A 27,947-nucleotide genomic window follows, 5' to 3' on the forward strand; every position below is an offset into this window, starting at 1 on the left:
ATAAAATGAGCAATCAATTGCTTAACTTCCTGGACAGTATAAAATGGCTGCCTTTTTGAATATTTAATTATTGTAACAAAAACTGAAGCATCCTTTTACCTAGCTTTGTCCTCTTTGCTGAAATCTTCTTTGCTGTCTTTCAATGTCCTTTGACATCTCAGTATTCAATACATTCTCTATTATTTATGTTCCTCTAACAGAATGTGTCACCTCAGTCCCATTGTCTGCTTTATCCTCCACAATATGAAAGAATATATTCACTGAAGAGATTTTTCTTCCTTTCCTCTTAAACCAAGATGTTGAATTTTTTAGATCAAGCTATAATTTCCTATAAGTCCATGTTTTATATTTAACAGAATTTCAACCTATATCAGAATATCAAATATCCTATTATATTTTAAAATGAAAATCTTGTGTTATGCCTACATGGTTCACTTGCCTCCACACAGCTACGCTGGCTTGGTATGGTGGCCTATAATCCTAGAAACTCGGGAAGTGGAGGCAGAAGGCTCTAAATTTGAGGCCCACCTTAGCAATTTAGCAAGATCCTGTCTCAAAATAAAAAATAAAAAGGGCTGGGATGCAAAAGTCTGGCCAATTGTTCTTACCAGGCCATAATGTCAAATTACATTCCAAAGGGTTCATCTGTCATGTGTGTGTGTTAGTTGCTAGGGATGGAACCTAGGGCCTTACATATACTATGAAAGTGCTCTACCACTTTACCATTGACCTCCATTTCCAGACCCCTGGGGCAAAATATTCTTTTGTTACTTGGGCTTTTTACTAGTGGAAATAAAGTAATAGGTGGTAGTTAAGTTTCCACACTAACCTTTAAATAGTTAGCTGGTTACAAAGTTAAACAAAAAAGTCTACATGATCTAATCAAATTTGGTTCTATATTAAAAAACCTCAAGGTCTGGTGCATTTCTGTGAGTTGGATGTCAGCCACTGAGACCCAGGATTAGGACCCTCATAACTGCCCCCCACCCCCCTACACACACACACACACACACACATACTTCACAAGCCCACTACTTCTCCCTTCTCCCCCAGCTCTACTTTCTACTCCTTTAATTAGATTACAATAGTAGGAACAGACCTACTAAGGTCATAGCAGCAACCAAATAAGAGAATGGGGAGAGTGGAAATTTCCTCTGAGGAAATTGTTTTTATATTAGTAACACTGGAGAAGTCCATATTTCTAAGTTATATCTCCTATACCAGAAAAGAAACAAAATACCTCTCTTGAATCAAATGGACATTCTAGTTTATTTACATAAGCAAATAAGCAACTACTATTGTGAAAGCTTTGCTGCTATGATCTGAATGTTGAACTTTAATTCACAATATGATAGTATTAAGAGGTGGGGCCCTTGGGGAAGTGATTGAGTCATGAAGGATCTTCCCTCATGAATAGAATTAATGCCCTAATAAAAGAGATTGAAAGGAATGTGTTTACCCCTTCCAACATATGAGGCAAGAGGCACCATCTAGCCTGGTATAGTAGTGCATGCCTGTAATCCCAGTGACTTGGGAGACTAATGCAGGAGGACTAAAAGTTTGAGGCCAGCTTGGGCAACTTAGAAAGACTCTTGTCTCAAAATACAAATAAAAATGGCTGGGGATGTACCACAGTGGTAGATCTCCTCTGGGTTCAAAACCCAGTACCACAACAAATAAACAATAACAACAAAAAAATAAAAGGTACCATTTATGAAACAGAGAGTCTGCCTTCACCGGATACCAAATCTGCCAGTGCCTTAATTTTTGACATTACAGACTCCAGAACTGTGAGAAATAATATTTCTATTATGTACTAATTACCCATCTAAGACATTAATTGATTTTCCAGATTAATTCATGAGTTCCATCTACTCTATAAAAAAATGTCCCATAGAATACTCAACACCATGACCAGTAAGTCTATAAATCTCTGTCCCCAGATAAACTGCAAGTTTACCTGGATTGTAAGGGTTTGTCCCCAGATCTTTATAATACCAGAAGTATTTAACTATGTAATTTAGTTCAATATATGTAAACTAATTAAATGAATGCCAACAATTGATTTAATGAAAAATAATTTGAATGCTTTGGAAAAAGATCAAAGAGAAACCAGGTCACTTATTTATTTATTTATTTATTTATTTATTTATTTATTTTTGGTGCGAGGGATTTAACACACAGACTCTTTACTAATGAGCTACATCCCCAGTCCTGTGTGTGTGTGTGTGTGTGTGTGTGTGTGTGTATGTGTGTGTGTGTCTGTATGTGTATGTTTTGGTTGTTGTTGTTTGTGGTGCTAGGGATTAAACCCATAGCCTTGTACATGTAAGGCAAGCACTCTTTCAACAGAGCTATATCCCCAGCCCACCCAGTTTTTTTTTTTTCTTTTGAGATAGGGTCTTGCTAAGTTGCTTAGGGCCTTGCTAAGTTGCTGAGGCTGGCCTTGAAACTTTGATTCTTCTGTCTCAGTCTTCTTGGTTGCTGAGATTGCAGATATGTGCCACTATGACTGGCATTTATTTGTTTAAAAAGTTCTCAGAGTTAGGAAGGAATTTCCTCAGGTATGGAAAAAAAGATTAAAAAAATTAAATACCTAAATTTGAAAAACCTTTTAAAGTTTTACTAAGAGCCAGTATTTTTGCTCTATATTTGTGGCTCTTAACTATATTTTAATTATGGGGCCTTTTGAAAATTTAATGAATGCTAGAGCCTACCTCTGTACCTAGAAATGAATACATAACATGCAGCACAACTAGTGACTCCTGTACCACCCCTGCCCCCACCGCTCCACCAACACTCACCAACCTATGAGTCTACTATGAATCCCAAGCTTCAAAACATTTCATCATGTTTATACCCATTAAAAAACTTGTATTAGTGTAAAAGAGCTAAATTCCATAGGTCTAATCTCAACTTTGCTAAGACCTTATTAATGATACCTTAGATTAGCTAAGAACCTCTACTCATTTTTCAGTGAGTTTATTCAATTTAAGGATGCCAAGTTTCATTTTTTTAATATATTGTCTATGATCCTCCCATATGGTTAGCAATTCTTTCTTTTTTTTTTTTTTTTTTTTTTTTTTGGACCAGTAATTGAACTCAGGGACATTTGACCACTGAGCCACATCCCTAACTCTATTTTTGTATTTTATTTAGAGACAGGGTCTCACTGAGTTGCTTAGCACCTTGCCGTTGCTGAGGCTGGCTTTGAGCCTATGATCCTCAGCCTCCTAACCACTGGATTCATAGGTGTACACCACCCCACCTGGCTCTAGTTAGCAATTCTTTATAGTCCTTTGCAATGCCAGGCTACATCCCACTAACAAGATGATTAATCAGCTAACACAGACTCTAATTCTTGGGGTATAATAAAATAAGATCAGGGTAAGGGGGAACAAAAACATCCTGACTTAGAATGGTAGTTATTTTTCCTTTCAGATGTAGTGTTCTACTAAGTTGTCCACAAACTAATCTATCCTAATAAGGCTTTCCTTCCCACAAGTAAAGAATCACACAAAAGCATGGGTGGGTAAGAAATGTCAAATCATTTGTTCAAATATCCCCCACACAACTTTCCCTTCTGAAATTCTTCCACTCTGAAATTCACCTGGCTTATGAGTCATGAAAATTCTCATCCACCACTGTTAAGCATTTTCACCTCTAGATCATCTTCCCCAGCTATCTAAACACAGGAGAGTCATTCTTTCCTCTATTCTTTCCATCCAAGTAATCACCAGGTGCTTCCATGGGCCTCCTAATTATTTCCTGGTTTTGTTTTTTTTGTTGTTGTTGTTGTTATTTTTGTGTTCTTTTTGAGACAGGGTCTCACATTAAGTTTCTGAGGCTGGCTTCAAATTTATAATCCTCCTGTCTCAGCTTCCTGAGTCGCTGGGATTACAGGCATGCACTATTGTACTATACTCTAAATTATTTCTTGAGTCTGTCCCTTCCTTTCAATCACCTTAGGTCCTCACACATTACCCTATTTCCTTCTGTTTGGTTCCAGACAATCCATCTACCAGTGTAATCTTCCTGAAACCAAGAAGTAGTCACTTCATTCATCAAGTTAAAAGCCTTACCATAGCTGTTTCCCATCTTAAATAGTCTTCAATGTCCCTACTTGAGAAAGTTGAAGAAACTAGAATGAGGGAGGGGAAGGGAGGGGAAGGGAGGAGAGGAAGGGAAGGAAGGGAAAGGAAGGGAAAGGAAGGGAAAGGAAGGGAAAGGAAGGGAAAGGAAGGGAAAGGAAGGGAAAGGAAGGGAAAGGAAGGGAAAGGAAGGGAAAGGAAGGGAAAGGAAGGGGAAGGAAGGGGAAGGAAGGGAAAAGAAGGGGAAGGAAGGAAGGAAGGAAGGAAGGAAGGAAGGAAGGAAGGAAGGAAGGAAGAAAGAAAGAAAGAAAGAAAGAAAGAAAGAAAGAAAGAAAGAAAGAAACAATCCATCCCTTTGATCAGGGAATTCTGTAGGAGGTACACAATTAACAAAAATACTACCTAACCTGGTATAGAGGGGCATACCTGTAATCCCAACAACTCCAGAGGCTGAGGCAGGAGGATCACAAATTTGAGGCCAGCCTCAGCAACTTAGCCAGGGCTGTCTCAAAATAAAAAATAAAAAGAGTCTGGGAGGTAGGTAGCTCAATGGTAGAGCAGTGCTGGGTTCAATCTCTAATATTAAAAAAAATGTAAGCTACTCCTTTTAACTATTACCTCAAGATTCTATTAATGGTTATAACTGCTTCAAACAATGATGTGGCAAAGGATTGAATAGTCTACTAATAATAAAATCAAATGCAAACATAAAAACAGATTTATAATAAATCTAAAAATAATCTCTTAGCTTTTCCTCATATGTCATGAACTTTATTGGTCTTCACTATTTTTAATCCTCTATATATCTAAGTTATATTTCTCTGGTCCACAGGAAGAAATAAATTTATTCACCAGATTGTAAAAGAGGGGCTTCTGGGCATATTTACCTCTTGCCTCCTTCAATTGCAGCTTATTTGAAACTTAAGAACTAGGACTCCTATAGTTTGAGTAGGGCATTAGATTGTCAGATCACTAAGATGTTTCCTCTGAGGAATTTTAAACCCTACTACACCTTTAAGATTGAAAATATTTTGCCCTTTTCATCTCTGCTTTCCAATTTAACATGCCTAGAATGAATGACTTGTTAAATGGACCTACTATAACTTGCTCTTTGCCAACCTCTTAAACCAGAGAATTTTCTCCTTAATATTTCTAAACTTTTTTTTTTAGAGAGAGAGGGGGGGGATTTTTAATATTTATTTTTTTAGTTTTCGGCGGACACAACATCTTTGTTTGAATGTGGTGCTGAGGATTGAACCCGGGCTGCACGCATGCCAGGTGAGCGCGCTACCGCTTGAGCCACATCCCCAGCCCAATATTTCTAAATTGTTATTGTCAGAGTTATACTGACTCTTGTTTTAGTCAGTTCTATTATTAATAACTTGACATGGGACATCAGGAACAAACTTGACCATCATGTAAGGATAAATTAACTCCAAAAAAATAAGCTGATAAAAAAATGAAGAGGAAAGGAAAATTTAATGTATAGGATATAATCCAGTGCTCCATCTACTGACTGTCTTTTATGTCGAAGCAAGAATATTGCTTGTAAAGGTTGGGATGAAGCTCAGTGGTTGAGCAAGTATTCAGTGTGTACAATGCCTGGATTCAAATCCCAACACTAAAAAAACAGAAAGAAAACAAAAAGTTGCTTATCTCTTAACATGCCCAACACTCAACAGAGTCTCAGATTAGCAACCATGGGGGTGTGCATATAGTTTAGAAACACATATAATATTTTCTCTTTTTATAAATTGTAGGTGTCCCTCAGGAAATTATATGCATTAACCTGTTTCTGTATTCCATGGATACCTTGCAGAGAAACAGAAATACTAGAATGGAGAATCTGTCTCAAAAATGATAAATATATAATACTATAGGGATAAAAAACAAAACTAACAAATTGGGTTTAAATTTTCATTCATTCATTTTGTGGTGCTGGGAATTAAACCTAGGGCCTTGCACATTCTAAATATATGCTAAAGCCCCAAACTTTCATTTATCCATTCATGAAGACACACTAAGTATCGGGCACGTCTGCCTATTGGTTTACTTGGTAGCTGTGACCATTTAATTTGTTGCTTTGAGTTACTAAAGATAGTCTACATTTTTTTTCTCCTATATTTGATATTGGTCTTGAAATGAGTCTGAATGCTTGAGGAATAAAGCTGTTTGGCTGTATAAACAAACTTTCATTTATCCATTATGCATACACAATCAGTATTCAATGTTTCCTTCCCTTTGTGTGTATTAATTCTATGATCATCTCAAATAACATAAAGGCTGTTTGGTGCCCATTTCTGTTTCTCACCTATGAGTTCTGCCAACATGAATTTGTATCATATTAATTATTTCTGAGAATTATACGATAATATTTCCTGGGAGAGAATGGTAGGCTTTAGTTCCAATTGCTAAGTATTTAATTCACTAGTACTTTTGTATTTCAAGTTGAATAAAAAGACAAATATTAGAATGGTTTCACATTAAGAAGTTTTCTTAGCACCTATAAACAATACTTAAAATATGTCAAAATTAAATGTAGCAGAACCAAAGTCTAACAGGTAAAATAGGACATTTGATTCCCAACGTAACAAGCTACCCACAAGGTTGTTAGGACCACCTGTGAAAAACTCCTTGCGAGTCTGGCTACCACTACAAGTACAACAAAATTCCCAGGAAACCACCTTGAGTCCATGGCTTTATTACCTCAATTCTCAGCTCCAAACTTGGGGTTCTTTCCTGTATTCTATCTCTAACCAACACATCCACTCCTAGAGAGAGCCAGGAAAAGCCTCCTGGAAAGTGGTAGTAAGGAGTTTCAAAAATTAGAACCTTAGTATCTCTGGGACTACCAAAATTAAACACTTGTAGCAGTCAGGAAATTAAGAGTTTAAGCATTTCCCTCTTCACCAATTAAAATGTTTAGAACAGGAAAACTCTCATGCTTGCATTGGTGAGTCAGTCATAGCAGAAACAAGTAGTTATAAACCTATATTATTTTTTAAGCATAAGTCTGTACACCCTAGCCTTCAGAACACCATGACTAATTGTCTAAAATAGGTAGCTGCAATATACAAAGTGCCTTTTTATACTCCTGTATCTCTGCTACCTCCCCACTTCCATATACCATTGGCTAGTATTTAACTCTGAACTACTGGATATCAATGATATTCTTCCTATTAAATTCTAACTCTGACTACAAGTATAACAGGCAAGCATCCAAGAGTAATAAAAGTATTCCTATAATAGTATCTAATTTTCATAACATTATTACATTCTCTCATAAATCAAATTAGAAAGTAGGCATGCTTTTTTTCTCTCTCCATTTTTGCAGACAAGGAAGAAGAATCACTATATAAGAGACTTGTCCCTTTATCACCAGTGACAGAGAATCACTGGCTTTGACCAGTGTCTTCTTCATTCCGAGTTTCATAGGTCATTCACTACTCTATGCTTCCCACCATCTAATTCTCTAAAATCCACATGACTTAATCAAATTTTCCATATTGCAGCCAAAAACACATAGTCTTTTGATACTTGCTGATCAAATACCAAAAAAATCGCCTAAGTGATGACAACTAGTTCCAATACTCGTGCAACCCTTGAAAGTAAACAAAACAGGCTAACCAAAGAAAGTCATGTAAGTAAAACACTGTGTCCCTATCAGAGGACATCTAACATTATTACATTTCTGAAGCATACTTGTATATAACTAACTGTAAGGCCATGAGGTTGTGAACAGTTTATATAAAGCTAACCACCTTTCAACATGTAGTTCGGAAGTAAACAGTTTATATTATTATATTAATGTTTTCAGTAGCATAGAAAACCTAATATTTCCTAACCAACTCTCTTTTAAAAAAATTTTTTTATTCCAAAATCAGATAAAGACACTTCAAAGAAAGAAAACTTTAGACCAATATCCCTAATGAATTTAGATGCAAAAATCCTCAATAAAATTTTGGCAAATTGGATACAAAAACATATCAAAAAGATCGTGCATCATGACGAAGTGGGATTCATCCCTGGGATGCAAGGCTGGTTCAATATATGGAAATCAATAAACGTAATTCACATCTATAGACTTAAAGATAAGAACCATATGATCATCTTGATAGATGCTGAAAAAGCATTCGACAAAATACAGCATCCCTTTATGTTCAAAACTCTAGAAAAATTAGGGATAACAGGAAATTACCTCAACATGGTAAAAGCTATTTATGCTAAGCCTCAGGCCAGCATCATTCTAAATGGAGAAAAATTGAAGGCATTCCCTTTAAAATCTGGAACAAGACAGGGATGCTCTCTCTCACCACTTCTATTCAACATAGTTCTTGAAACACTAGCCAGAGCAATTAGACAGACGAAAGAAATTAAAGTCATAAATATAGGAAAAGAAGAACTTAAATTAGCCCTATTTGCTGATGACATGATCCTATACCTAGCAGACCCAAAAAATTCAACTAAGAAACTTCTAGAACTAGTAAATGAATTCAGCAAAGTGGCAGGATATAAAATCAATACCAATAAATCAAAAACATTCCTGTATATAAGTGACAAATTCTCTGAAATGGAAAAGAGGACAACTACTCCATTCACAATATCCTCAAAAAAAATAAATAAATAAAACCTGGGAATCAACTTAACAAAAGAGGTGAAAGAGCTATACAATGAAAACTACAGAACCCTGAAGAAAGAAATAGAAGAAGACCTTAGAAGATGGAAGGATTTACCTTGCTCATGGATTGGTAGAATTAATATTATTAAGATGGCCATATTACCAAAAGCACTTTACAGATTCAATGCAATTCCCATCAAAATCCCAATGACATTCCTTGCAGAAATAGAAAAAAGCAATCATGAAATTCATCTGGAAAAACAAGAGACCCAGAAGAGCTAAAGTAATTCTAAGCAGGAAGAGTGAAATTGGTGGTATCGCAATTCCAGATTTTAAACTATACTATAGGGCAATAGTAACAAAAACAGCATGGTACTGGCACCAAAACAGGCTGGTAGACCAATGGTACAAAATAGAGGACACATAGACAAATCCACAAAATTACAACTACCTTATATTAGACAAAGGTGCTAAAACCATGCAATGGAGAAAGATAGCATCTTCAACAAATGGTGCTGGGAGAACTGGAAATCCATATGCAACAAAATGAAATTGAATCCCTTTCTCTTACCATGCACAAAAGTCAACCCAAAATGGATCAAGGAGCTAGGAATCAGACCAGAGACTCTGCATCTAATAGAAGATAAAGTTGGCCCTAATCTTCATCATGAGGGGGTAGGCCCCAAATTTCTTAATAAGACACCTATAGCACAAGAGTTAAAACCAAAAATCAACAAATGGGATGAATTCAAACTAAAAAGTTCTTTCTCAGCAAGAGAAATAATATGTGAGGTAAATAGGGAGCCTACATCCTGGTAACAAATTTTTACCCCTCAAACATCAGATAGAGCTCTAATCTCTAGAGTATACAAAGAACTCAAAAAGTTAAACAACAAAAAAGCAAATAACCCAATCAACAAATGGGCCAAGGACTTGAACAGAAACTTCTCAGAAGAGGATATACAATCAATCAACAAATACATGAAAAAATGCTCACCATCTCTAGCAATCAGAGAAATGCAAATTAAAACTACTCTAAGATACCATCTCACTCCAATAAGAATGGCAGCCATTATGAAGTCAAACAACAATAAGTGCTGGCGAGGATGTGGGGGGGCAGCGGGGAAGGCACACTCATACATTGCTGGTAGGACTGCAAATTGTTGCAGCCAATTTGGAAAGCAGTATGGAGATTCCTTGGAAAACTGGAAATGAAACCACCATTTGACCCAGCTATTCCCCTTCTCGGACTATACCCAAAAGACCTAAAAAGAGCATACTACAGGGACACAGCCACATCAATGTTTATAGCAGCACAATTCACAATAGCTAGAATGTGGAACCAACCTAGATGCCCTTCAATAGATGAATGGATTAAAAATGTGGCATTTATACACAATGGAATATTACTCAGAACTAAAAAATAACAAGATCATGGCATTTGCAGGCAAATGGATGGCATTAGAGCAGATTATGCTAAGTGAAGTTAGCCAATCCCTAAAAAACAAATGCCAAATGTCTTCTCTGATATAAGGGGGGTGACTCAAAATGGGATAGGGAGGAAGAGCATGAGAAGAAGACTACCACTAAATAGGGAAGAGAGGTGGGAGGGAAAAAGAGGGAGAAGGGGAGTTGCACAGAAGATGAAAGGAGAACCTCATTGTTATACAGAATATATATATGATGTTGTGATGAGAAAAAGAAAAAAAAGTGTGTCACATTATATTGGATAGAGAGAAAGGATGGGAGAGGAGGAGAGGAGTAGGGGGGATAGGAAGGGCAGCAGAATAGAATCGACAATATGATTGATGTATGTACATTCCATGTATGTATTATATGTCAAAATACATTCTGCTGTCATGTATGACTAAAAAAAATAAAAATAAATCGTATGGTAAAAAAAATTTTTTTTACTTGTAAATGGACATATACCTTTATTTTTTTTTTTTTAAAGTGGTGCTGAGGATTGAACCCGGTGCCTCAAACATGCTAGCAAGCACTCTACCATTGAGCTATAACCACAGCCCCACCAACCCCATTTAAAAAAAAATTTCTTTGTAGTTGGACAGAATGCCTTTATTTTGTTTATTTTTATGTGGTACTGAGGATCGAACCCAGTGCCTCATGCATGCTAGGCAAGTACTCTGCCACTGAGCTACAGCCCCAGCCCCTCAACCAACCCTCTTTTAAGTAGAATATAGATAATGTGGCTCTGCTGCCACTCATATCAACAATGTCATAATAAGTTCTGAAACAGTTTATGAGGTTTGTTGGACCTTAAGTGGTTCTGCATTAGAGCAGTAGTTCAGAAACCAATTAGAGAAAAGTCTTCAGTTTTAAAACTAGGTCATACTATCCTTATTCAAAGGCAAGCAAAAACTAGACAATTTATATTACTTCCAGGATATATAGTTTTTAAAAAAGGAGAACAGTCAAGTGAAGTGGTACATGCCTATAATCCCAGCTACTCAGGAGGCAGAAGTGGAGGATTGCAAGTTCATGGCCAGCCTTGGCAACTCGTACATCACCAGGAGGAATCAGCCTGATACATCTATCACTAAATTCCTTTGAGTACAGTCCAAAGAGAACCTGATTAAAAAGTAAAAATTTTACCTGACAACACTGGTACTACAGGGAAGTTAAGGGCACAGAATAACAAAGTTAGAGTTCCAAGTCACTCTACCTCTTGGGACCTCAGTTTCCTTATTTATAAAAATGAGGTAGTTTTTAGATATAAGTAATCACTAAGGAAGTAGTTATTCCAACCTGGGGAAACCAATCAACTTCATTAGAATAAGAAAGTAAAATATGATATAAACCACTTATGTGAAACTCCAATCTACTGTGTTGGTAGAAAATAGCAAAAAGAAAATGAAGAAGCACTGGAGTAAGGCATGGACTTAAAAAAATATAGTAAGATACTTCAGATTAGATCACTGTTTAAAATCTTTTTTTAGCTCAAAAGAGTATGCTAAATAAGAAATAAAACTAAATCAGGCATGGTAACACACACCTGTTAATCCCAGGAACTCAGGAGGCTGAGGCAAGAGGGCCACAAGTTCGAGGACAGCATCAGCAACTTAGCAAGACCCTGTCTCAAAAAAATAAAAGAGCTGGAGATGTAGCTCAGTGGTAAAGCACCCTTGGGTTCTGTCCCCAAACCAGATAAATAAATATTTTTAAAATTTTATATAGATGTGTGTGTGTATAAAAAGTTGGTATACTATGAAATAAACTCTTCAATTTAAAGAAAAAAATCATATTTGCCAAAATAATGAATTTTCAAAAAGTCATCAGGCGTGGTAGTGCATAACTATAATCCCAGAGGCTCAGGAGGGCTGAGGCAGGAGAATTGCAAGTTCAAAGACAGCCTCAGCAATTTAATGAGGCCCTAGGCAACTTAGCAAGACTCCATCTCAAAATAAAAAAATAACAAGGACTGGTGATGTGGCTCAGGTCATGTGCCTATAGGTTCAATACCCAGTACCAAAAAAAAAAAAAAAGTCATCAGAAATATTTAAGATATTTCTCACTATTTTAAAAAAATCATTTGGAGTCTATATGCTGAAATTGAACCTAGGGCCTTTTGCATGCTAAACTCTATCACTAAGCTACACCCCAGCCCTAGAAAAATGATTCAAATAAATGCACAAACACATAACATTCTGCATGTAAGATACTAGATTTTATTTTTTTAACATACTTGACTATAGTTATTGACACAAACCAACTCTGATAAAATTCTAATCCAAAGCACAACTATTTATCTGCTTCTTTTTATTTTACTATTTTGTATTTTTGTATGGTGCTGAAGATTGAACCCAAGGTCTTACATATGCTAGGCAAGCATTCTACCACTGAACTATACCCCATCCCATTATTTTTTTTTAAGAGATAAGTTCTTAATATACTCCCAGGCTGGCTCAGAAATCCTGGGCTCAGACCACCTTCTTGCCTTAGCCTTCCTGATAGCTGGGATATCAGCATGTGCCACCAAGCCCAGATCCTCTGGTTCTAATATTGCTTCAAAACCTTAAAGTTCCATTTTAAGTAAGAAACCAAAATGTGACATACAGTGCATGTAATTCTTCCTGAGACCAATTAAATACTGCTCAATTTTCACTCAAATCATTCTTACAAATCTTTTGACCATTTTTGCCTAGCCAATAGTACCATCAGAGATGAAGAGACAAGACAGAAACTCAATCCAGTGCATTTGGCTCTTACTAGCATCACTGGTAAATGGTTTGCTGAGAAACAATTGGAAATGCCCATACTACTAGTCAAGATCAGGTTTGGTGATATTTTGTGGATTTAATTTCTTCCCAATCCCCTTTTCAGGAGATAATACAAAATTGATTATATTCAATAGCCAGCCACACGATACCAGCTACTGGGAAGGCTGAGACAGGGAGACTGTTTGAGTCCTCGTGTTCAAGACCAGTTTGGGCAACATAACAAGATTCCATCTTAAACAACAACAACAAAAAAAAAAAAAAAAAGGAAAAGAAACTGTATTCAGATTATCCTCTGAGACTGAACTTGGGTAGAGAGCATGAGAATAAAAAGAGTAATTGTTAAAATCAGTTGGCTCTGCCTACCAAATACAGCCTCCCCTGCCATACTCCCCCCCCAAAAGAAAACATAAATTCTAGAAAGCAGATTCCTCCTTTCCTCTGTTTACCAAACTAATCATATCTTGCAGTGTCTCTTCATTTTATTAAAATAGTCCAACTTCAGAATGATGGAAAGAAATATACCTTAATATTAAAAACCCCCACTCTGGAAAGATCCCTGTGAAAATTTGGTAAGATCCTCTTCCATTAGAAACTCTCCTTTACACAACATAGAGGTTTCATGGACTTCCTTGAAATTCCAAGAAAAATCCTTGCTTTAGCCTAGAGAGGGGTGTAATCAATAATCCTATCTCCTCCTTCATGAATGGGACCCACCCTAAACATCTGAAATGTAAAGAGCAACAAAATGAAGAGTACATAACACCTCATTTCTGTCAAATTGTCAGTTCTGTCATCTTTCAGCATGGGTCAAAGGATTTCCATTTCATTTCTCTGACCACTGAAATTGGGCCCAATCTGATCCTAGCTCCATTTCTCTTTCTTTTAAAACTGAGCTTAAAAGTCTACAAACAAATCAATTCATAAGTGAAGGGTAAGTGTCTGAGAGCATATGCCCCCAGTGAACACACATCTTCCCCCTCACTACCCCTTTCTGACCCAAGATGTCCAGGATACTGCCAACTGCTGTGGCTGTGAACTGGATCAGAAGCAAGAACAGAAATAAGGACACTCTCCATTCAACCTTTTTGTCTGGAGCACTTCCTAGATTTTTTCATTAGCATTTAATATCAAGATACAAGACTCATTTTTCATTAAAATTGCAAGACTTTCACTTTGCTGTTTCAAATAGTGTAATTGATCTGCATTGTCTTCTTAAATAACCCAACTGGTGAAGGACACTGCAGCTTTAAATATTTCAGTGCTAGCTAGCAAATAGACTCCATTGCAATATGGCTCTGAAGGTCGTGTCCTATTGTCTCCTTTGCAAAGGAAAAAAATTCTAAATCCTTCTAGGTAACATGCAAATATTTGTCCCTAGAATTTACACTCTTCCACCTCAGTCTGGATATAGTTCTGGGTGTTTATTGGAATCTCACACTCATAATTTTCCCGGCAGGGGAAATATGCCGATTGTTATTAATGATTCCCACACCACAGTGAGACATAAACACATGTGTTCACATTAGTTTAATTGAGCATATGCAACTATCTGAAATAGCACCACTAAAGAGTTGTTAACCTCTTTAAGAGTAAGGCCAGAGTGGGTTGGGTGTGGATGGTTTTCAGGCAGCACCCTGAGCCTAGATTGCATAACCTGAAATGTGTAGCCACTTAAAATGATGGGAATCTCAGCCTACTCATCCTGGGACTATGCCGGCACCTTGCCATACACTTGCAGCTTTGTCAAAGGAGGTCAAATGAGAAGCATAATCACAGTGAAAGAGAAAATAAACTAAAAGAAAAAGGTTCTTTTCTACTCCAACAGGCACATACACAATTCCCGGAGCAGACACAATGTTCCCTCCACCTCATCTCCCCCAATCCCCGCCCCTGGGGAGTAGAACAGCCCCAGTTAATAGGAGGCTTTGCGGGGAGCTGGACATTGCTGCCCTTTTTAAGTAAAAACGGGTGGGGCGACTAAAAGGCAGAGAAGGAGAAGAAGAAAGGTAGGGGTAAAACGGGTGCAGGTGCACCCGAGCATTACCTGAAATGGTAACAGATTGTTACCATTATCGGTCCGGAAAGCGTTATCCTCCATCCAGGACTTGGAGGTGAGCGGAGCCGCACGAGGGAACTTGGGAGGCGCGATCACATTGCTGGAGAAGGGTTTTTTGAGCGGCGAGATGGGGTTTAGTGGGGAGGGTACCCCTACGCCCACGCCCACGCCTACGCCAACCGCTCGCCGAGGGTCCCGGCCTGCCTGCAGGCCACCCCACGGGTTGGACGGTGCGCTCCAGGCGGCGTTCACGCTTTGGTGCGTGTTCCAGCTGGATGAGGCCGACGAGGCCGCTGCGGCCGCCGCTGCGGCCGCAGCGGCAGAAGACGAAGACGGCTTGCTGGTCATGATGGGCTGGTGGCCGTAAGCCCCGGCAGCGCTTCTCTGCGCGTAGGGCGCCTGGCTAGGGCTGGCTGGCGACCGGCGCTGCTGCGGGGGCTGCGCCTGGGGTGGCTGCGCCGGCTGCGCTGGCTGCGGTGCTGGCGGCGGCGGCTGCTGGTGGTGCTGGGTCTGCGCCAGGCCGATCTGCGGGGAGAAAGTGCCTCCGAAGACTGGGTTGACGTGGTGCGGGAAGTTCTGGAAGAGCATGGTCCCGTTGACTGGGGTGATCCCCTGGAAGAAGCTGTCCTCCACCGCGTTCGTGGTGCCGGTGGACCAGGTGCTGCCGAACGACGGCGACAGCGACGCGCCCGGCGCGGTGGGCTCCTGCGGCGGCGGCGGCGGCTGCTGTGGGGGCTGATGGAAACTCAAGCCCGGCAGGAGCGGCGATTCCATCTGCATCTTGTCCGGGCCGTTGGGGGCCGGCGGGGCCGCGGCGGGGCTAAGGGCCGGCACTGCGCTACTGTCCTCCGGTTTGGGGGTCTCTGAGGAGAGGGGCGTGGACGGGGCTTCGGCTACGCTGGGCTCGGGCTGGGGCTGCTGCTGCTGCTGCCGCTGCTGCTGGGGCTGGGGCTGGGTTTTGCTTTTGTCCATCAGTAAATCATCCTGCATGGTTTGCGCAGCTGAAACGGGAAAAAAAGAGAGATGCGTTATTGTCAAAGTGATCCTTAATGCCCCTCGCTAAAGCGGGCGGTGTTTTACTTGCGAAAATCCAGTGCCACCGCTATTAGCCAATTGCAAGCAAATCCATAATCTCCCATTTAACAGGTCGGGCTGGGGAGAGGGAACACAAGCAAGGTCTCTAAAAATACTGTGAGAGCGTCTTCACCCTTTCTGATGTCTTGGTTCCTTTTCTGTATTAGTGAGAGATGTGCTTATAAGACAGAAAGACAGCAATTTCGCCACGTCTCTTTTCCCTTTACCGGAACTCAGAGCGTTCACCCTGCAATAAGAAACTGATTCTGGTTCCTGTTTTTTCCCAAGCACCACCCTCCCCCAGTTATTTGCATACGTCAATAAATACTGCTGCGTCCTTCAGCAAGGTTAAAAAGACAACCACACACACGACCCTTTCTTCCCCCTTCCTCAGCTCGAGCACTTTAAAGAAAACGGCCGTCTTAAACCTCTTGATTAACAAACTGCTTTCTTGCCTCGATAATTGTTTCATTTAGCTACAGCGAACCAGCACGAGGGAGGAAATCCTTGGCATTTGTTAGAAGGACTCAGCTGCACAATCATTCTCTGCAGCTACTCCATTTTGTTGGGAGACATTTTATAAAAATAATATATATACACACATATATATTATATCACCGCTTTTAAAAAGGTGAAACCTACTGAAACGTTTGGAAGTGCTTGCTTCTTGTTACTCTAAGGATTATGGTTTTTCTGCTTAATCTCCAATTTTCTTGTTTCCAATTCTGCCGCACAAGAGGATTTCCTGGCTTCTCAGTGCTTCAGGTCTCAACAGGAGCCTGAGAATTTCTCTGCAGAGTGGAGAAATGCTTCTAGTTGGATTTGAGGTCAGAGAGAGAGGGAGAGAGCATGGGGGGGGGGCGGGGGGAGGTGGGGAGGGAGGGCGACTGTGAGATGGACTGGGGGCGGGGCTTTAAAAATCCGTCTGAGATTTAAGTAGACAGTCAAGATAATTCTGGGTTGCTAGATTTCATTTTTGAATCCTCCTGCTGCCTCCTTGGTCACAAGATTGGCAAATTTAGAATCTATTCTCTTATCTCTAGTATTAGCAGTGGAAGACTATGGTTTGATGACCCTGAATTACCATATGCTAGCAAAAGTGTTAAAAATAGAGGAGTACAAAGTCCCAAATTCTCATACATTGTAATTATAGTGCATTGCCACCGCTGCTTCATTTAGCCATATAAGGAGTGTATGGTATTTTCCATTTCGCATAGAATTATATTCACCTCTATCATACAGCCTGTTTTTTTATTCAAGGATGAAAATAGTAATTGCTCAAAACCAAGAGATTTCCATACATGTAGTTACCATTGAGTTAGCTTGTTCCTTGAATGTTAATTACTTTAAATATACAAATATTACAGGGATGAGACTGTGCAAACAAATATTTTGAAATGTTAAACGAGCATATGACCAAACATATCATTATTTTATGATGATTCGGTACAATTGCAACAAAGTTATTAATATATTTAATATAGTTACTTAATTAACATGTACTGGAGAACATCTTTCTTAGGACATTTGTAAAAGGGCATTTTGATACACATAGAAGCTGCCTTTGGATATCCTACTATAAAATGGAGATATTATTACTCAACTATTAAGTAAAAGATGTCCAACTGAGAAATTACATTAAAAGTAGCTCCACTATTTTATTAAAGACATCAAAAATGCTTAATTGGTATTTCATGTCAAAGTTTCATACACAAAAAAGTGGGCAAAAGCAAATGCTTCACAGCCACCTGATTCTTCTTTCTACTTCTAAATCCCTGCTTCTCCCCTTCCCCTAAAAAGAATCCCAATCAATATACCATACATCACATTTTGCCAGATAATACCAATAAAACCTACTTAAAATTGCTTTTATGTTCCTCACTTCTCTTGATCTAAAATAATGGTTTTGATCAGTATTGTAAAATACAACACAAAGAGGCAAGTGAACCTTAGATTCAGACAGCACAAAGTTCTATCACTGCCAAAGAAGATGGTCATAGAAGGAGACATTTTCATACTTGGTTTAAACAATGCTGCAGTAAATCATTATAATTCTGGTTTTTGAGCTGCTTCCAGTGAGCTTTTGAACTGCCTTTATAATAGCCATATCATCATATGGCTGAAATACACATTGATTATAGTTTCAATATCATCCAGCTTTTCTGGATCCAATGCTTTTTGTTAATACCTTCAGTTTAAACTACATGCTATCGATGAAAAAATTAATGCTGTATTATAGCAAAAAAAGGCAAAGAAGTAAACTGGAATAAAAATATTTCATAATGGCTGTAATTAATATTAATATATTCATTGAATTTTTGAAATGTTATACCAGGAACACATTTCTCAATACTCCTTAAAGATAAAAATTTCACTTTCTGCATAAATTCACACTGTCAAGGTCAAGACCCACCTTTAATAAATAAGACCCTTTAAACAAAAGGTAGATTAAGATGAAATTTACAAAGTTAACATGCAATGTCTCTCAATAACTGCCTGTATAGTTTGTTTGATTTGGAGTTTATTTTGCTTATTTACAGCAAAGTCTGAGAAATAGATACCTCCTTCCCCTCCCCCACCACACACACAATAGATCGGCTTTTACATGCATTAACCCAATTTCAAGTAACAAATTTGTAGTAGCAGTTACCTTTGAGTGTCCAGTTTTTAAGGATCGATAAAATTTTAAAGTATACGGTATTTATTTTCTTCTTTCAGGTTGATTATGTGACCGCTCTGGCAAAAGCACTTTGACAACTGTAAGAAGAGAGGGCATGCGCACACAGGGAACTGTGGGGGCTGAAGTCCTTCACAAGGTACTCTGCCTGACTTCAGCACGTTCAGCCAGGAAAGGAGGAAGCCTCTAAAATACAGATTGCAAGGGAAAGAGGTTGTTCCGGGATTACATATATCCTCCTAGCCAATCTAAATCATGAGTTGTTGAAATGAAGAGGAAGAAAAATAAACTGGTTTATCAACTTGATTTAGGAAGCCAGGTTAAAAGAGAAACTGGATTGTAGGATTCAAAATAAATATACCCGGCAGAGCTACCTTAAATGGTATTAGAATATTAATGACTGGGTAGCCAGCAATAGGCACCCTACCAGAGTAAAAGAGATTGGGGTGAGGAGGAATAAACAAGGGTGTGGGGGATGGGGAATGGTGAATACTTAAAATCTAATCATATTTAAAGGAAACATTTTTTAATATAGAATGAAAAGCATCTTAATACAAAATGTGATATTAACCTCAGAGGTCAGGTAAAAATAGGTTTTAATAACAAATTTTTGACATCCACCAAAATTTCTTTTGAATTTTCAAGGCAGGCACCACTTATTTTAAGATTTTACATAATGTGCTCTAAATCAACTCACCTCCTTATTTTTACTTGTCAAAATGAAAGCTTACCTTGCATTATTCATACAATGATTAATCAAATAAAATTCAACAGTTTCATACTAAAATAATATTTGTTGAAATATTAATAACTTGGCATGATTAGTAAGTATTTCACTTCATAGGATAGTGACTTCTTTATTCAGTACAAAAAGTAGGTAGTTTCTGTTAAAAATTTTTGGTATTTTTTTGTATTTTAACCTCATGATTCTAAGGCTGAAATCTCACAATATATTAACATCAATTGTTATAATCTATAGCTTATAAGAGCAATAGTTCAACAGCTGATTTGCTCATATAGGCAGAAGATAATATTTCTTGTGGAATCTGGTTTAGTGCCATTCACCCAAGGGGTTCAGAGTAAATGTCAGCTGATGACTATGCTGATTGAACATGGAGCTGAAAATGTTAAACATCATTTTAACTGTCTTAATTTTTTATTTTCCTTCTTCACCAATTAGAACTAAAGTATTACCACAGACCACTAATTTGCCCCATTTAGTAGTCTTTGCCTCTAATATTTTTCTTTCCTGTTTGTTTGTTTTGGTACTGGGAACTGAACCCAGGGGTGCTTTACCACTGAGCTACAGCCTAAGACCTTTTTAAAAAAAAAAAAAAATTCCAGTTTTTTTTTTTTTGCTTCCCAGCTATGTGACCTTCGGAAAATCACCTAATCACCTCTTGAGCGATACATGCCTTGGTTTCTTCATCTGTAAAATGGGGCAAAATATTACTTTCAAGCATTGCTTGAAGAAATTAAATGAGATAAAGGCCTTGGCACATAACTATTTCATTCCTGCCCTAAACCCTGCCACTGGTCCCAGCAGCTTCCTGCACCTGGGTCACCTTGGCACCTGTATTCAGGGTCTTGGTGTGTTGATCCCCCCAATCTTTTATTTATTTATTTATTTATTTATTTATTTATTTATTTATTTATTTATTTATTTATTTATTATTTGGAGACAGGGTTTCACTAAGGCACTTAGGGATTTGTTAAATTGCTGAGGGTGTCCTCAAACTTGTGATTCTACCGTCTCAGCCTCCTGAGCTGCTAGGATTACAGGCCAGTAAGTATACTGTTCCACTCTATCACTGTGGGGGGGGCGGGAGGGGGGGAACCTAACAAATCAAAGAAGAATCATTCTGAATGAATGTGCCAAAAGCTCTGTGTAAAATAACTAAACACTTATTACTGCTGTGACCATAATTTATAAGCTTATATTTCCCTTTTTTTTTTCTCTTCCTCTGTCTTCCTAAAGAAGTGTCACCTGTAAATGTATGTGGCACATGCCTGTAATCCCAGAGATTGGGAAGGCTGAGATAGGAGGCTCACAATGCCAATGTCAGCAACTTAATGAGACCTCCAACAATTCTGCCAGAACCCTGTCTCAAATAAAAGGGCTGAGATGTAGCTCAGTGGTAAAATGCCCCTGGGTTCAATCCCCTCCACCACCATGAGGAAGGAGGGAGGAGGAAGGAGGAAGAAGGAAGAAGGAAGAAGGAAGGGAGGGAGGGAGGGAGGGAGGGAGGAAGAAGGAAGAAGGAAGAAGGAAGGGAGGGAGGGAGGGAGGGAGGGAGGAAGAAGGAAGAAGGAAGGGAGGGAGGGAGGAAGGAAGGGAGGGGGGGGAAGGGAGGGGGGAAGGGAGGGAGGGGGGAAGGGAGGGAGGGGAAAGGAGGAAGGAAGGAAGGAAAGACATCCCCTCCTCACTTGTAACAGGGAACAGAGGTGACACCTAGAATCCCAGTGATCCCACAGGCTGAGGGAGGATGATCACAGGCCTCAGCAATTTAGCAAGACCCTGTCTCAAATTTTTAAAAATAAATTAAAAGAGCTGGTGGTGTAGTTCAGTGGTAGAACAATGCCCTGGGTTCAATTACCAGCGGGGAGAGGGGGATCCTCACTTTTTTTTAATATTTATTTTTCAATTGTAGTTGGACACAATATCTTTATTTTACTTATTTATTTATTTATTTATTTATTATGTGATGCTGAGGATTGAAACCAGGGCCCCGCATGTGCTAGGGGAGCGCTCTATCGCTGAGATACAACCCCAGCCCCCTTTCCCATCCTCACTTTTGACAAGGTGTTGGACTCACCTTGCATTCCAGAGTCTTGGAGAATCAACTCAAGGTTAATCTTATTTCTGAAGACTCTGCTAGCCTATCAAATTTCTAGTACATTTACAAGTTCTCAACATAAAGAAAAAAAAGTATCCTCATAAAATCCTAACTTTAAGAAACATGTTTTTAAAATTATTTGAAATTAATATGTCAATACTGTATCAGTAAAGCAGAAATTTGTAAGTTATTCAGATGTGCTTGAAATGGTTTACTTGAACCTCTATTAATCCACCTGAACCCAAGTGCTGGTCTAATAATGCATGCAATAGAGAAAGATAAGCTTTGGTCCTGACCCTTGATAAATGATAAATAATTAGCACTGCCCATACTTAATGAAGTTTTTATTGTATATGAAAATGAACTAATCTCTGTTCTTCCTTTCCTAAAATAAGCACCCTAATTTAAAATTAAAATTAAAAGAAAGAAGATAATTCCAACATATATACCAAAGTATGAATACAAACCAAGAAAACAAATTAGGGAGGGACCTTCAACAAAGACAAAAGCCCTTCTCTACTGAAATCCTGATTTTTATCTACCCAAGAAGGAGGAACTTTCTAAAAAATAAATTTTGTGTGTGTATGTGTGTGGTACCAGGGACTGAACCTAAGGGTGTTCTACCACTGAGCTATGTGCCAAGCCATTTTTGTTTTGAGACAGGGTCTCGATGAATTGTCAATGCTAGCCTTAACTTGCAATCCTCGTGCCTCAACCTCCCAAGTTGTTAGGATTACAGGAATGTGTTGCCATGCCTGCTCACTTTCTGAAATTGTTTTCAGGTCACATAACTTAATTATAAAACCCTTTTGAGCAGTGATTAAAGTCTGCAAGGCACAGTGGCACATGCCTGTAATCACAGCAGCTCAGGAGGCTGAGACAGGAGGATCTCGAGTTCAAAGCCAGCCTCAGCAAAAGCAAGATGCTAAACAACTCAGTGAGACCCTAAGTCTAAATAAAATACAAAATAGGCTGGGGATGTGGCTCAGTGGTTGAGTGCCTGCGAGTTCAATCCCCAGTACAAAAAAAAAGTTTGTAAAATAATTTGCAGAGTTAACTCACCAATATATATATATGGGCCAAACACATCTTTCTGGGCTTCCTTCCTCCTTCTTCCTTCCCTACTTATACCCTTAGCACAGAGCTTATAAGTCTAGGTAGTTGGTGATTGCTCTATATATGCTTTTTGTTTTGTTGTGTTTTGTTTTGAGGCAAGAGCTCATTATGTTGCCCAAGCTGACCTATAACTCCTGAACTCTAGCAATCCTCCCAAATCACTTTGAATACAGGTGTGTGCTATCATAAATGCTTGCTGATATGCATAAAAGGATAAATAGATATATTTTTTTATTATCTAAAACAACCAAAGTTTGAGTATTAAATCATACTTCACTTAGAAGAACATTCTTCCATCAGTTGTAAGAATGGATATGAAAGGGAGTGACATAAAAGAGAAAAACATTTTGGCCTTTATGATATTCAGTAGTATGCAGATCATCTTATTATCACAATGAAATAACATTAATTAAACTAAATGAATGGGGAACTTTGTTCCAATCCAAGACTTATAATCTAATAAAAACACACACCCCACACCCCTTCAGAAACTGCTTCTCCAAGGTGGCACTCTGAGCTAAGTCCAATGGATGTTTTGTCTTTCTTGACCTTGTAGCAACATTGATATAACTGACCACACTCTCTGAATACACTCCTTTTCCTTTGCCTCCTTCATGTTGTCCTTTCTTGGTTTTCTTACATTTGGGATTGCACAGGGGCTCACCTCTGTCTTCTTTGCTAACTGACTTTATTTTATTTAGCTTTATCATTATCATCATCATCAGTATCATGGTACTGAGCATTGAATCCATGGCCTTTTACCACTGAGCTACATTCTCTAAGTTGTTTGCTATTGATGTTTTGAGACAGATTCACTAATTTGGTAAGGCTGGCCCAGAACTTGTGATTCTCCTGCCTCAACCTCCCCAGTAACTGGGATTACAGGCATACGTCACCACATCTTGCTATTTTTTTAAACCTATTTATTTTGCAGTACTAGGGATTGAACCCAGGAACACTCTACCACCAAGCCACATCCCCAGATTTTTTTTTTAAGACAGGGTCTTGCTAAATTACTCAGGCTGGCCTCCTTGTTATCCCCTCCTGCCCCAGCTTCCCAAGTAACTATGATCACAGGCATGGGCCACTGCACCAAGATTTGCTGACTTTTAATACTGAGTTTCTTGGGAGTCCATTCTTGGCCCTCTTTTCTCATCTCACCCTATGTGAGTGGTTTTTCCAACTGTAAGAAAGGATCAAGCCTTTTGGGGTGTCTGGGGTGGGAGGGACTGGATATAGAACTTAGAAGGGCTCTACTACTAAGTTACAACCTCAGCCCTCTTTATTTTTTATTTTTATTGTTTTGGTACTGGGGATCTAACCAGGGCCACTTTACCACTGAGCGACATCCCCAGCCCTTTTTACTTGTTATTTTGAGCTGGTCTCACTAAATTACTGAGACTGGCCTTGAACTTGGAATCCTCCTGCTTCAACCTCCTGTGTTATTGGAATTACAGGTGTATGCCACCACGCCTGGCCTCTTTTTATTTTTTGAGATGAGGTCTCACTTGCAATACTCCTGCCTCAACCTCCCCAGTCACTATTATAGGTGTGTACACCATGTGTAGCTTCTTTTGATGGCTATGTTCCCAATACCTATCTTTGTTTCTAGCACATAATAAAAATACATTTAGTTTGCAAAAGACAGAGGTGAGCCCCTGTGCAATCCCAAATATAAGAAAACCAAGAAAATTTATATAAATTTATATAATTCAAATAAATAAATATTTGAATTAAATTTCTATTTATATGTAAATGGCCAAGAATGCCAAGAAAGCCAGATGTAGTGGCATACGCCTGTAATCCCAGCAGCTCAGGAGGCTGAAGCAGGAGGATTACAAGTTCAAGGCCAGCCTCAGCAACTTAGGGAGGCCCTAAGCATCTTACAGAGATCCTATCTCAAAATAAAAAATAAAAGGGGCTGGGGATGTGGCTCAGTAGTTAAGTAACCCCAGGTTCAATCACCCCTGGTGTCCCCGCCCCCCAAAAAAGGGGAAAAAAAGAAAGCCAAGGAATTTGGGTGGCAAACAAACAACAACAAATCTCTAGCATACTTACATCACCAGAGATCAAGAACTATTATAAAGCTATAGTAATTAGACTGTACGGTTAGTCATATAAGGATAAGCACATAGACAAATGAAACAAAATTAAAAGTCCATAAACAGAGCTACATATGAATAGTCACTAAAATTATGAAAGCAGTAACACGGCAGTAATGAAAGGACAGTCTTTTCAATAAAGGATATAAGGGTATTAGATCAACTGAGAATCCATATGGAAAAAAGAGAACTTTACCCTTATAATACAATACACAAAAATCAATTCTAGATGGATTATAAGTCTAAATGGAAAAGGTAAATAATATAGCCTTTAAAAGATAACACAGGAATTTATCTTTATGACATTAGGACAAGCAACAGTTTTTCTTCCTTTTAAGTTTTGGTTATTTTGTTTTATTTACTTATTTATGGTGGGGATTGAATTTAGGGCCTCACACAAGCCAAATACACATGCTAAATACACATTCTGAACTAACCTCCAGCTCCAACAATTTCTTAAACAGATCACAAAAGCAATAACCATAAATGAAAACATTAATAAACTGGACTAATTGCAAATATCTACCAAAAGATACAATTAAAGTGAATCAATGCTGCGTGAGGTGGTATGTGCCTGAAACCCCTGAGATTTGGGAGGCTAAGGCAGGAGGATCGGAAGTTTGAGGCCATCTACAGCAATTTAGCAAGGTCTTAAGCAACTCAGCAAGACCATGTATCAAAAGAAAAGAAATAAAAATTTAAAGGACGGAATGTAGCTCTGTGGCTCTGATGATGCCCTTGGAATCAATGCCCAATACCAAAATAGAAAAAAAAGTGTAGAATAAAAAATAACAGAAATGGGATAAAAATATATGAAATATGTCTCCATATTTTTTCAATCAGACTTGTAACCAAAATATAAAGAATTCCTACAAAGTAATAAATAAAGAGCAGACACTCCTGAGGCTGGGGATGTAGCTGAGAAGTAAAGCACTTGACTAGCCTATGAGAGGCTCTGGGCTCATTCCCTAGTACCACAAAACAAAATAAACAAACAAAAAGAGAAGACATCCCTGCCAGTATGGTAGCATACACCTGTAATCCCAGCAACTCAGGAGACTGAGGCAGGAGGATTGCAAATTCAAGATCAGCCTAGGCAATTTAGTGAGATTCTGACTTGCAATAAAAAGTAAAGTGGGTTGGGAATATAACTTAGTGGTAGAGCACCTCTGAATTCAATCCCCATACTACCAACACACACACACACACACACACACACACACACACACAGACATCCCAAAGAAAAATGAATGAGAGGCTTCAACAAAAAATACTTAAATGACAAAAATGCATATGAAAAATGTGTTCTGACTTATCATCAAAGAAAGGCAAAATAAAATCAGAATGGTTTTTTCAGGGAAAGGTGATTGGCAGGGGAGATAAAAGGAGAAAATAAAATGGGACTTATGGGACTCTGGTGATACACTTTCTTAAATTATGTGCTCTTACACAGATATGTTCACTTCAGAAATTCAAAAAACCAGACAGTCTACTACTGCCCCTTCTATGAAGCTTCCCCTAGGTTGTCCTAATTCTACATACTCTCCCTAGGCAATTCATGGACCCTACTATTTGTCTCCAAGTCAAATCTTTTTGCTAAACTGCAAACCACTATTGAACTAACAACTTCTCTGTCTGGGGATCCTACAATAATTCTTCCACAAATGTGCTTATTCCATTATTTTTGGCTGACTTATCCTATTTAATGGAATCACCATCAAACTAATCACTCAGATTAGGAATCTGGACATGATTCTGTACTTCCCATTCTGCACCAAGAGACAAATCTAACTGATCACTAACTTGTTAATATTGCATTCCCTCCTCATCACTCACAGTCAGTATAATACTTCCCCTGAACTATGGACGTAATTTAATATCTCTCATCTAGTACCCTTCCAAACACTTGTGCCTTCCAGTTTTGCCATGTTAAGCTCTTCCTAAAAACTTTAATGACTTGATTCTCTTTCTCAAAGAATACAATATAAACTTAATTTTTCTACTCCTACTATTTGTCCCGGCCATAACAAATTCCTACAGTTCTCTGGAAGAACCATGCTATTCTACCATCATGCCTCTGAACATGAAATACCTCTTTATCTCTTTTCTTAAGATAGCTTTTTTTAATTGTCAGTGGACACAATACCTTTATTTTATTTATTTTATTGTGGTGCTAAGGATCGAACCCAGTGCCTCACACATGCTAGGAAATCACTCTACCACTGAGCTACAACCTCTACCCAATACCCTTCTATCTCTTGAAAACTACTACTATTCACTCATTGGAACCCAGTACAAACATCTGTTCTTCCAAGTTTCCCTGACCATATAAGCAGAATTACCCATTCTCTCCTTCATAGACCTCTACAATACACACATATCTCTAATATTCTTCATATTCAAGTGTAATTATATGTTTACATGTCTGCCTTTCCTAAAATAGCTCTGGGGTTGAGACAGTTACCATTATAAACTAGGCACTGGGTCTGAAACAGAGATGCTGAATAACAATTTATTGACCAGGGGGATATAGCTCAGTGATAGAGTGCTTGCCTAGCATGCATGAGGCCTGGGTTCAATCTCCAACACTGCAAAAAAGGGGAAAAAAAAATTGCCCAGCATGGTGACAAGGCCTATAATCCCAGTGAGGCTAGCCTCAGCAACTCAGTGAGACCCTGTCTGAAAATAAAGACTGAGGATGTCTCTCAGTAGTACAGCATCCCTGGGTTTTATCCCCAGTACTAAAAAATTGACAAAAAAAAAAAACAAACCTGAGTTTATATGTTTCACATATTTTTGTTCATCTTTCTTTTTAAATTTTTATTTTATTCTTTCATTTTTAGAGGTACTGAGCTTAAACCCAGGGCCTCACCATATGCTAGTCAAGTGCTCTATCACTGAGCTGCACCCCTAGCCCTTGGCTGTATTCATTTTGAATCTCAAAAATGATAAGTATATTATATATTTTTATGTAAAGGACTTTGTTGTTTTGTACTGGGAATTGAACCCAGGGACGCTTAACCATTGAGCCACATCCTTAGCCCCTTTTATTTTTTATTTTGAGACAGGGTGTTCTAAGTTGCCTGGCTAAATTGCTGAGGCTGGCTTGTGATCTTCCTGACTCAGCCTCCCAAAGTG

At 38.6% G+C, this 27,947-nt stretch overlaps 1 protein-coding gene and 1 long non-coding RNA gene across 9 annotated transcripts in view; one reads left to right on the plus strand and one right to left on the minus strand.

Moving 5' to 3' along the window:
- CPEB3 (cytoplasmic polyadenylation element binding protein 3) overlaps positions 1-27,947 on the minus strand; it is a 188,704-nt gene that overhangs the window by 137,703 nt on the left and 23,054 nt on the right. For 4 of the 8 annotated variants that reach the window (XM_081268702.1, XM_081268701.1, XM_081268700.1 and 1 more), the window contains exon 2: positions 14,992-16,004. In XM_081268702.1, the coding sequence (XP_081124828.1) occupies positions 14,992-15,993 (1,002 nt within the window). In that variant the 5' untranslated portion in view covers positions 15,994-16,004. Of the gene's footprint in view, positions 1-14,991; positions 16,005-16,210; positions 16,325-16,719; positions 16,869-18,727; positions 18,872-27,947 lie in introns of those variants that run through there. The other 4 variants (XM_081268697.1, XM_081268699.1, XM_081268698.1 and 1 more) reach the window with 4 other exon arrangements.
- LOC308634695 lies at positions 16,451-18,918 on the plus strand. The gene is made up of 3 exons (XR_014019064.1): positions 16,451-16,708; positions 16,815-16,904; positions 18,796-18,918. It is a non-coding gene; the product is annotated as an uncharacterized lncRNA (long non-coding RNA).

Source organism: Spermophilus citellus (assembly GCF_964194105.1).
Source record: "Spermophilus citellus genome assembly, chromosome: 15".
NCBI classification, from domain to species: Eukaryota; Metazoa; Chordata; class Mammalia; order Rodentia; family Sciuridae; genus Spermophilus; species Spermophilus citellus.